The sequence below is a fragment of the Tupaia chinensis genome, unplaced genomic scaffold (genome assembly GCF_000334495.1).
Source record: "Tupaia chinensis unplaced genomic scaffold, TupChi_1.0 Scaffold000496_1, whole genome shotgun sequence".
Classification (NCBI taxonomy): domain Eukaryota; kingdom Metazoa; phylum Chordata; class Mammalia; order Scandentia; family Tupaiidae; genus Tupaia; species Tupaia belangeri.
Genome location: NW_006160008.1, coordinates 274,744 through 286,294, shown reverse-complemented (window position 1 = coordinate 286,294; position 11,551 = coordinate 274,744). Strand labels below are relative to the sequence as shown.

Genomic DNA, 11,551 nt, shown 5'->3' with positions numbered 1-11,551 from the left:
CAGACCTATTTGCCAGTACGCTTTACAGCCTTCACAGCCAACTAAAAAACAGATGTCCCTACTTGGGTAGGGGTGAGGCGTTTTGTCCACGGGGCTGGTTCTAATGCTTATTCAGCAAGTGCTGATGGGGAACTCTGGATGCCAGATTCTAGGGAAAGCCCTGAGGTCACTACAGTGAAAACGGAGGAGGACGGCTCTAAAGGAGCTTTTCTGATGTGGACAGTCTGGGAAGAAGAGACGTGGCATTCCTTAGTGGTGCTTTGGCCTCAGCTCAGCCGAGTTTTTTCTAGAGAGGCCCCAGCCTTTTTTGTTTTTGTTTTTTCCTAAAGGTCCGTCCAGGAAACAGAAAGTGAGAAATCACTCCCTGGCGGGGGTGGGGGTGGGAATGGCCACACCGCAACTCCTTCTCCATTCTCTAGGGATCTTGGGCCACCTAGCACATGCCCAGCATGAGTTTTAAGCTACCAGTCCTGGACTGGAACAGGGGTTGACTACATGGGAGTCCAACAACATAACAAGTGTGCCATCTGCTGACCCAGTAGTGCCTTTCGAAGGTCCCTGTACTTCATCTGAAAGTTACATATGCTGCTGGCAGGGGCCATGTTACCTCCATGAAGCCAGCCTTGATCCTGTGGTTCATCTCCCTATTGCCATTCACATTCCCTCCTTTAGGTTTTAATCCCAAGCTCCACTTCACCCCACGCTTCCATTTGACCAGTCAACTACAAGATGTTGGGACAGAACCCTTTGCCCACCTCTAGTTGGTGGGAGGCCCAATCTGATGTATGTTACTTACTAAACAAACGCTTGTTAATTGGTTCATCTGCCCTGGCTTCACCCCCATTTCAGTTCCACACACTGGATAGACCAAGTAATTGTCTTTAGCCACATTTATGGGGGAACATAGCTGGGCTTATCCCCAAAGATCATGTGTTCCCATCCCTCTTACGAGAAGAGGCAAAGTTGGAAAAGAAAAGCCCCATGCCCCTTTCCGGATCTGCTCTCCAACCTCGCAGGGGTACTCCATTCCCAGACCCTCTCCGCTAATCCCCGTATTAGCGCGCGTAGCACGTGCGCCTCTTGCCAGCTCTGGGCCAGGAGCCGCAAGCCTCCACTCTGCGGTGGGTCGGCCGGGGGGGGGGGGCCCGCCGTCCTAGCTATCCAAGCCTGGCCTCACTCGCCTGCGGGCTGCAGTCGGAGCAACTGCTGGGTTTGAGCTCTGCTGGGGGGTGGGTGGGCAGCCGGGAGGCGGCAGCTGCCGGCCTGGGCACTGCGCACGCGCGGGCGGCCGACTCCAGAGCGCGCCGGCAGGAGGGCAGCAGGTGTGCTAGGCATCCCTCTCACGTGGCGGGAGGGCCTGGGGTGCGGAGCCTGACAGGGGTTCCTTCAGGTCTCAGCTCGAGGGCCGAGACAGCCAAAGAGAATTGTGCCTCTGGAAGGTCTAGCCAGGGGAGGGCCCCAGAGAGGTGGTGTGCATCCTGGGAAAAATTGGGGGAACACTCTCTCCACCCCCAAATGCAGGTTGCCATTGCATTAAGAAGGGACTGGCATCCCTGGGAGCGACGAGCCTGAAGGAAGATGAGATGAAAGGGTCCGGGACTGCTGCAGGAGCCCCAGGGCCCAACTTGAAAAGATGGAGTCAGAGTACATGAGCTCTGAGGTCCTTGGGTTCTGGCCCTGGCCCTGCCCCAAATCGTGGTGAGCCTGGACAAGCTCCACCCTCTTTTGGACCTTAGTTCCTCACGGGGAGGAAGGGACTGCACTCCATCCCCTGGGGTCATTCTGGTACGAAATTTCACCCATCAAGCGCTGCCGCAGGATGGGTGTCTCCGCTGCGGCCCCACTGTGGGGTCCCCCGGGACTGCTCCTGACCATCGCCCTCCACCCAGCTCTCTCCATGCGCCTGGCCAAGGCCTCGGTGGCCCTGCATCGAGACTACTGCATCCTGGGCGCCGGGCCTGCAGGCCTGCAGATGGCCTACTTCCTGCAGCTGGCCGGGAGGGACTATGCAGTGTTCGAGCGCACCCCAGGGCCTGGCAGCTTCTTCCTGCGCTACCCCCGACACCGCAAGCTCATCAGCATCAACAAGCGGTACACCGGCAAGACCAACGCCGAGTTCAACCTGCGCCACGACTGGAACTCTCTGCTCAGCCACGACCCCCGGCTGCTGTTCAGGCACTACTCGCGAGCCTACTTCCCTGATGCCGGTGACATGGTGCGCTACCTACGTGACTTCACCCACAGGCTGGGGCTCCAGGTCCTGTACAACACGACCATTGCCCACGTCACTCTGGACAAGGACCGGCAGGCCTGGAATGGCCATTACTTCGTGCTGACGGACCAGAAGGGCCAGGCCTACCGGTGCAGGTAAGCTCACCTGCTGAGCTGGGCATGTCTGCAGCCCCTCGCTCGCACTGAAATTCGGTGCTAAGAGGTTCCGTGCATCCGTCATTTGCCTAGTGTGTCCCCCAAACTGGTCAAGTATGTTTGGAAAATATGAGTGATGTCTTTCCCCCAGGGTTCGTCATTCTCTAATATCTTCTTACTCACTATGATGCCCCCATGGGGTAAAGTATTACGCATAAGAACAGTTAACGTACCCATAAAACCCTTTTTGTAGAGCGTCTCCTGGGACTAGTGTTCCCCAAAATCCATTCTGGGAAATGCTGGACCACATGTCTAGCAATGAGAGGCAGCCCCATGGAATTTCAGAACTGAACAAGAGCATGAAGGCCTCTGCACAGTGCCACCAGCAGTCGGCTTCGGTTTCCTGTGGCTTGGGAGAGGGAGATAGCTTGCTGTTAGATACCCCAAACTTGCTTAGTCTGCACCAGGAACCTATGGGAAGGTTCACTGATCTCCATTTTCCAGATGAAGAACCGAGGCTCAGAAAAGTTGAGTAACTGGTTCTGTGTCACCCAGAAAATAAGTGTTGGAACTGCTCTTCAATCTCATATTTTCCTGACTCCAGAGCTAACCTTTCTGCTACACCAGACTGCCCTTTCCTGGTGCTCAGCCAGTGTTCATCTTCTCATGCCTCTTACTGGAAGCCCAGCCTTGCTCCCTGCCTGTCAAAGCCCGGGGAAAGCAGGGTAGGATCCACAGGGACTCATGCATTTTAGCAGCTGTGCTACGGTGGAGGGGTGGCAGATCTCAGCAGAATAGACAAGGATCAGTAGAGGTGTTTGCCCCTTCTATAGACATCCAGTTCTTTAAAAGTCACCCGTGGTGGAACCATTCTGCAGCAGGCTGCCAGCAGCCTCCCCACGGCCTGCCACTGCCTTGCAATACCCACCAACTAAAGAGCGGGTCCTTGGGATCAAGCGTCTCTGTGCAGCTGCTGGCTCTGCTGTCCTGGGGAACTCTGAGGTCAGGGGCCTGCAGGGCTTGTGTCTCCTCAGTTGTAAAGCAGGCCACGGAGCCCCAGCTCGGGGTTGCCTTTGAGAGTAGATAAGACAGTACCCACATGTGCACAGACACACACACACAGAGTACAGGGCCTCGTCCAGGTATTTGTATCTGCCAGGCAAGGTGGGAAGGAGAAAGCACATCAGGTTTCATTCTCACCACTGAGGGCCATACCTATCTGACTGCTGGGCTCAACATTAGGGGAATTATTTAATTTCTCATAGCATCACCCTTCTCTCAGACCAGAATTAGTTTCTGTTTGTTTGTTGAAATCCCAGTTCAGCGGGGACCAGCAGACGTTATAATGGTTATGTGGCTGGACTCTCACATAGACAATCGCGGTTCGTGTCCTGGGCCTGGTTGCTTAAAACATGCCGGGGAGGGGGCCAGCAGTTAGCGTCATGGCTATGTCGCTGGACTCCCACATAGTCGACCGCGGTTCACGTCCCGGACCTGGTGGCTTAAAACTCATGCTGGGCGCGTGTGCATGCGTGCCCAAGATCCCAAGAGGAGAATGGAGGAGAAGGGATTGTGGTGTGACCATCCCCCCTGGAGGATGATTTCTCGCTTTCTATCTCTCTGTCTCTCTCTGTCTGTCTGGTCAGCGCACGCGCCCCATAGCAAAAACCTCTGGGGAAAAAAAAAAAAAACATGCCGGGCACATGTGAGTGCATGCCCAAAATCCTGAGAGGAGAATGGAGAAGAGATTGCAGTGTGGCCATCCCCCTGGGGGGTGATTTCTCTCTCTATCTCTCTCTGTCTCTCTGTTTCTCCGGCAAGCGCACAAACCCTATAGCAAAAATGTCTCAAAAAAAAAAAAAAATCCCAGTTTAGCATTAAGGAAAATGTTATGCACCTCACCATGACCCAGCGCAAGGCATGGTTTAGTCTCCCAGGTACCCTGGGATGGGTCAGCAAATGGATGAGTGAGTGAGTGAGTGAATGAAGATCTACTTGTTTTTTGTTGGGAGCCAGCAGTTGGGGTGAAGCAGGTGGGTCCAGAGAGGGATTTTCACTTAGCGGTCTCAAAGCTGAGAGACTAAGATATCTCTCTGTCCCCCACTGCAGTGTCCTTCTTGTAGCCACCGGTTTGTCGGTCCCCAACCAGGTCGACTTCCCTGGCTCCGAACACGTGGAGGGTTATGAGTCTGTGTCTGTGGACCCTGAGGACTTCGTGGGTCAGAATGTGCTGATCCTGGGCCGGGGTAATGCAGCCTTTGAGACAGCAGAGAACATCCTGGGTGTCACAAACTTCATCCACATGCTGAGCCGCTCCCGGGTCCGGCTGTCCTGGGCCACGCACTACGTCGGGGACCTCAGGTACGCTAAACCCCGCCTGCGCATTCTACAGGTGCGCCCCGAGGTGGGGAGAACCGCCCCCGAGCTCCCCTGACCCCACCGGCAAGCACCCTCATCCACATCTCCCCGCTCCTTGCATTCTCTTGGGCCCAGAGCCATCAACAACGGGCTGCTGGACACCTACCAGCTGAAGTCGCTGGACGGGCTGCTCGAGTCTGACCTGGCGGATCTGGCCATCCTGAAGGACCGTGAGGGCAAGTTCCACATCACCCTCAAGTACTTCCTGGAGGAGGACAACACTAACCAGAGTGCCGACTCCATCTCCCTCCCCCAGGACGACAATGACAACTTTGCCATGCGTGTGGCCTACGACCGGGTCATCCGCTGCCTGGGCTGGAACTTCGACTTCTCCATTTTTAATAAGTGAGTCCAATCTGTGAGGAGGTGGGAGCTCTTAGCAGACCCTCGTGCCCTGCCCTGGGGGAAGAGAGTAGCCACTTGGCGAGCCAGTGACAGGGCCTGCAGGACAGCACTGGAAGAGTGGATGTGGGTGCTACGTGGTCTCCCAGGACATGAGCACTCTGTCCCCCATGGGTCCCAGGTGGCCCTGAGGCCCCCGTCCTGGAGCAGCAACAGCAGATCTTCATCTGCACAGGGAGCCCCCACCCGTGAGGCGGGAAACAAGCTCAGGCAGAATGGGGGTGACCTGGCCAGACGGCAGTAGGCATCATGGCTCAGACCACTGGTTCTGGGGTCGGCCTAAGAGCCCCTGCGTACCTAACCTGTGGGCTCTGGGAAGGTGACTTAGCCATGCCGGGCCCGTTTCCTCATCTCTAAAATCGGATTAATCATGGTGTCTTTCTCACATGGTTATTGCAAAGATCGACAAAAGAAAGTGTTTGGCATGTACTGTGTGCTCAATAAACACGAGTTGCTAGAGGTCCTTAGAATTCTCTTTAAAAGATGGCACTAGCAGATGGCATTAATGGTTACGTCGCTGGACTCGCACATAGTTAACCACGATTCGAGTCCCAGATCTGGCAGCTTCAAATACACCGAGCACGTGTGCGTGTATGCCCCCAGTCCCAAGAGGAGAATGGAGAAGGGATTGCAGCCTGGCTCTCCCCCTGGGGGTGATTTCTTGCTCTCTGTCTCTCTGGCAAGAGCATGTGCCCTTTCGCAAAAATGTCTCTAAAGAAAAAGAATTGTCTTTACAAGAACGGCTTCATGGAGCCTCGTCTTCAGACATTGCTGCCCAGTACTTAGAGAGGCACCTGGGTATCGAGCATCTCTCAGTGTGTGCCTGCCTTCTGACCAGGGCACAAGAGGGCATGGAGAAGCTGGCGGGTCTATCCAGACCCACCTTCCCCATCAGATGGCAGCAGAACCCAGCCTTAGTCTGGAGCCCAGCTTCGAGTCAGGCTTAAATCCTGGTCCTGGGGGCCAGCAGGTGACATCGCCGTTAGGGACGCTGGACTCCCACGTGGCCGACCATGTTGAGTCCCAGACCTGATGGGTTGCTGTCTCTCTCTCTCTGTCTCCCTCTGGCGAGCACACATGCCCTACAGCACATTTTTAAAAATAATAAGATTAAATAATTCTCTCAAAGTCCTGGCTCTGTGCCGTCATGTCCTTAACCTAAACCTCGGTTATTGGGTCATTGGGGAAGTCGTGGAACACTTTTGCGTAGAAAGACATCGGAAAGCACGTTCTGACTTTCTTGATGCCCTGATCCTTCGGTTAAATGCAGCTGATGATACCGTGAGGGCCTTGGCGAGGTTTAAACGAGGTGAGGAGCGTAAAGCACTTAATGCCACTTAATCGCTGACGCTTTACACAGCAGTCATTTTAGTAATGACCCTTTCCACTCACAGGTCCCTCAGACTCAACTCTGGGAGTGCATTTGGCAAGAAGTACCCGCTGGTCCGAGCTAGCTATGAGTCCAAAGGAAGCCGGGGCCTCTTTATTCTGGGTACCGCCAGCCACTCCGTGGACTACCGGAAATCTGCTGGGGGCTTCATCCATGGATTCCGATACACGGGTGAGCCACCTGAGAGGACCACTGTACCCAGACAGAACTACCATCCTGTCCCCAGGACTTACGGACACACACCCTGGTTTCCAGGGGCATGAGAGTGATTGCTACCTGGGGTAGTTCTCAACAGGTTCTTACGTCTGAGGATACATCTAGGAAAATATCAGGGGAGGGCCAGCCCCGCAGCCAGTGGGTAAGGGAGCCAGACCCCACGTGGCAGACTGCAGGTTCGAGTCTCAGCCTGGGTAGCTTAAGGAACACGCTGAGCACATGCGCATGCATTCCCAAAATCCCAAGATCAAGAAGTGGTGGAGAAAGGATTGCAGCATGACCAGGCCACATTCGGGAGTGCTTTCTCCCTCTCCGTCTCTCTGTCTCTTTCTACTACGTGCTTGTACCCTCTAGAAAAGAGGGGCCAGCAGGTGGCATGGTAGTTAGGATTCTGGACTCTCATTTGGCCAACCACAGTTTGAATTCTGGATCTGGCAGCTTGAAAATCACATCGGGCACATGTGCGTGCATACCCAAATCCCTAGAGGAGAAAGGATTGCAGCTTGCAGCATGGCCATCCCCCCAGGGGATAATCTCTCACTTTCCTTCTCTCTGTCGCTCTCGTGAGTGCATGCACCCTATGGCAAAAACCTAAAAGAGTAAAAAAAAAAGATCATATAAAATTTAAAAGTAGGTGCATTTGGGGGGCATGTTGCATGCTTAAGCCCTATCCAAGTTAAGCACCACACACTGACAACAATAACAGATGGAGGAATGGTTACATTGCTGGACTCCCACTTGGCCAGCTGAGGTTTGAGTCCCAGACCTGGCAGTTGAAAACTCCCACCAGGTCATGTTCATGCATGCTCAAAATCCCGAGAGGAGAATGGAGGAGGAGGGATTGCGCTATGGCCATTCCCCCGGGGGGTGATTTCTCGCTTTCCCTCTCTGCTGTCTCTCTTCAGTAAATATACACACCTATGCCAAAAAAAAAAGAACTAAAATTTGGTCGTTGTTTTCCAATCTCTTCTCTTTCCAGCTTCCTCCTTTTTCAACTTGATGAAGTTTTGTTTTGAACTTTTTTTAGCGTAAAAGGGAAGGCATGTAGAACACGCTCAGACATAGAAATACATGCATGGCACATGTCTCCATGTGGGGAGACCCCACTCCAGCCCCTGGGGCGTGGGTTAGAGTGGGCGTGTGGTGTTGGGTGTGGCTGCCTGGCTGGCTGTTCCTGAGTGGCAATCTCTGGCTCCCATTGTTTTGTTTTGATTGTGCATAACTCAGTTCAAGCAGGCCTGGGCGTCTGCCATCAGCTTCCTTGAAGTCCTCGCCTGCCTTTGGAAATAAACAGGGTGACCGTAGAAGGTCCCACTAGCAGCCCTGCAACCACACAGAGGGGCTCCTTGGGTAGCTTGGCAGATGGGAGCTGTGTGTCTTACTGCAGGTGGACGTTAAGTGGGCCAGTCGATTTTGCCATAAACACCATCGGGGCCTAAAGAATCCATCCGCGTCCTAACGTTTCTGTGTCTGATTTGACACCTTGCATTGCTTTCGTGTGTCTTTTTGCATTTCATTGTCCATCCAGTTTGGCAGGGAAAGATAGCACATTTTGGGGATAATTTCCAGATCATATATTTCATTCTCACTGTTAGCTGTCAATGAAGGAGAGGGTTCGAACATTTGTAAACCAAAGTATTTGCGAATTGACACACACACAATGCCTGTTCGCTGCGTCCCCACTAAGAAGCCCTCGTTCCCGTGCGCGTTGTCCTCTCGGTGTCCTCTGTCCTGGCAGACCCCACCCCATTTCTCCTGCTTCCTTCCCTCCCCTGTTCTTGCTTCAGCTCACAAGCTCACAAGTTTAATCCTCATGACAGCCCCTGTGAGACAGATCCTGTTATTCCTTCTTTTTCTTTTCCGTTGCCAGAAGTCACATATGCTTGCCAGACAGAGAAATGGGGTGGGGGAGAAACACCCCCTGTGGGGCGTGGTCACACAGCACTCCCTTGTCCTCCCTTCATCCTGCTGGGATGCTGTGCACGCACACACGTGCCTAGCATGCGTCTCAAGCTGCCAGGGCTGGGGTTTGATCCATGCCTCCTGTGGGCTTTAGTTCCCTTAACCAGCAGACCTCAAGGCCAACCCAAGATCCTGTTGTTTCAACTCCATTTTCCAGATAAGGAAACTGGGACATAGAGAAGTTAAGTGACCTCCCAGAGTCACCCGGGGAGTCAATCCACAGCTGTCTGACTTGACCACTCACACCTAGCCTCGAGCTTCAGGCACTTGGGAACCCATGCTGGGTGTACGGGCAGCCGACTGCTGCGGTCACTGAGTGGCGGGGGCCCCACTGGGGAGAGGGCCAGCATGGCCGTGTGCGGTAGCGTCCGCCTGGACTGTGCTCATCCTCCAGCTGAGAAACAGTCCCAGGAGAGACAAGGAAAAGGCCGCAGGGCAGAGAAAGGTGACGGAAGATAAAGATGGTGGCACAGCCCGCCGCTGTGTGGAAGGCAGGACACGCCAGAGACTCCATCCAGTTCCTTTCTCATTGCTCTGCAGTCCACCCTGCCTCACCTCACAGAGCCAAGCCGTCTTTCCTGACTTCCTGCCGCTGGTCTCCCTGACTCCTGCCCAGTCTCCGCAGTTCCCGCCTGAACAACCTCCCACCCCCACCCCCAGAGTTTCACCGTAGGGCACATGCACTCATCAGAGAAAGACAATGAGCGAGAGAAAGTGAGAAATCACCCCCGGGAGATGGCCATGCCACAGTACCTTCTCTCAGGATCTTGAGGATGCACATACACGCGCCGGGTGTCTTTTTTTCAGGCTGCCGATTGTGGGATTCAAACCGTGGAGTTAACCATGTGAGATTCAGCACCTTACCCACCACGCCACCTGCTGGCCCCTTTCTTTAGCACATCCCATTCTTCCTCTACCTACAATTCTTCAGGGCCCCCATCTCCCTCAGGAGAGTGGCAGTCCCTCGGCATGTCTGTAAGAGCCTCGCCCAGGCCAGCACCAGCTCACCTCCCCACCTTAGCACTCACCACTTCTCCACGCAGACTCTGCTTTTCAAAATGCATCAGGCCCTCTCTCAACCTCATTTCTTCCCCACCCAACCGTAGTGGCACACACCGCTGAAATGCTGTGCCCCATAGGCTAGGACAGCATAGGGGTTGTGGGTTCAAGTCCCAGTCTAACCTCAAGGCCAGGCAAGTGGCCTATGCATCATCCCAGGGACCCAGAAGGCTGAGACAGAAGGATCACGTGCCTGAGGCTGGCCTGGGCAATATGGCAAGAAGTATCTGAAATAGAACCAGGCGTAGTGGTGCATGCCCATGATCCCAGCTGGGAGGCCAAGGAAAGGGATTGCACATAGCCCAACACTGTCTTTTTTTTTTTTTTTTTTTTGCAGAGGTTTTGCTATAGGGCACATGTGCTTGCCAGACAGATAGAGAGAGACAGAGAGACAGAAAGCGAGAAATCACCCCCCAGGTGGATGGCCACGTTGCAATCCTTCTCCTCCATTCTCCTCTTGGAATCTTGGCATGCATGCACACGCACCCAGCATGAGTTTAAGCTACCGGGTCCAGGCCTCGAACTGCGGTCGATCATATGGGAGTCCAACAACATAGCCATTACGCCAACTGCTGGTCCCTTGAGTGCTTCGTTGAGTGATTAGAAAGAGCAGGCGCCGGCCTGTGTGATGCAGCAGTCCAGCCGCTCTGTCGGACGGCCCAGGTGTGCGTAAGGCCATCTCCCTGTGGTTGAGACGGCAGCTGCACGTAGAGCCCACGTAAATGCGCACAGTGTCTCAGGACAGAGCTCGGAGACCAGCTGACAGAGAGAGCGGCCAGGTGGTCAGGTTCCCAGGTGGAATCTGATAGAAGTGGGCTATGAGAAGGGAACCTTTCAGAGGAGAGCTCTATCTCATCTTCTATTTCTGAGTTTATTTATTTCCATGAGAGGGAGAGATGCGAGCACCCCAGCAGGGCCCTCATGCAGCCATCTTCCGTGGTCTCAGCCCAGATCGTGGGTGAGCTCAGAGAGGCTGCAGGACGCCAACCGGGACTTTCCCCGTGTGGGTCCAGCTGTGTTACGGCCCATGGGTCTAGCCTTGATGACTGCTGTAAGGTGACAGCGTGGCACTTGCATGGGGGCGGGGCTGGGAAGTTGTTCGGGTGGGAACCCCAGAGACTGGACCGGAGTCAGGGAGACCAGCTGCAGGAAGTCAGGAAAGACGGAGAGCTTGGCTCCGGTGAGGTGAGGCAGGGTGGGCTGCAGAGCAGTGAGAAAGGAACTGGACGGAAGCCTGCGCAGGGGCAGGCTAGGAGGCCTGGGGACCGAGGCAGCAGGCCCGGCCATTTGCCCCTCCAGGGCAGCTCCCGCGCCAGGACAGAACTGAGTGGTACCTTGAGTACTCATGGCCCGGAGCAGGCCACAGTTACATCTGGCCCTTGGCAGCAAACGCCTGCTGACTCCCCTGCCAAGGCATCTTCGGCTCCTCGCTGGGCCCGCTTACCGCCCACAGACTGGGCGCTGAGCTGTGTAGGCAGCTGTGCGTGGAGTTCAGAACTGGAGAGGCCATGTGCCCCTCCTGGTGACCAGAGATGGCATCTGAGTGCAGCTGCCGTCCCTCCCTCTGGCCATCCAGTGCGGGCTGTCCACCGGCTCCTGGAGTATCGCCACCACGGCGTCGCCTGGCCTTGCACCGAGCACCCCATCACGCAGCTGACCAGCACCATCATCCGGCGCGTGAACGAGGCTTCCGGGCTCTACCAGATGTTCGGGGTACTGGCTGACATCGTCCTGCTG

At 54.9% G+C, this 11,551-nt stretch overlaps 1 protein-coding gene across 1 annotated transcript in view; it reads left to right on the top strand.

The window, feature by feature from the left end:
* The first annotated feature begins 1,211 nt into the window (after window positions 1–1,211).
* FOXRED2 (FAD dependent oxidoreductase domain containing 2) overlaps window positions 1,212–11,551 on the top strand; it is a 20,150-nt gene continuing 9,810 nt past the window's right edge. Inside the window, exons 1-5 of the mRNA XM_006156512.3 lie at window positions 1,212–2,367; window positions 4,477–4,728; window positions 4,861–5,130; window positions 6,582–6,748; window positions 11,391–11,544. Of these exons, the coding sequence (XP_006156574.1) occupies window positions 1,820–2,367; window positions 4,477–4,728; window positions 4,861–5,130; window positions 6,582–6,748; window positions 11,391–11,544 (1,391 nt within the window). The 5' untranslated portion in view covers window positions 1,212–1,819. The remainder of the gene's footprint in view (window positions 2,368–4,476; window positions 4,729–4,860; window positions 5,131–6,581; window positions 6,749–11,390; window positions 11,545–11,551) is intronic.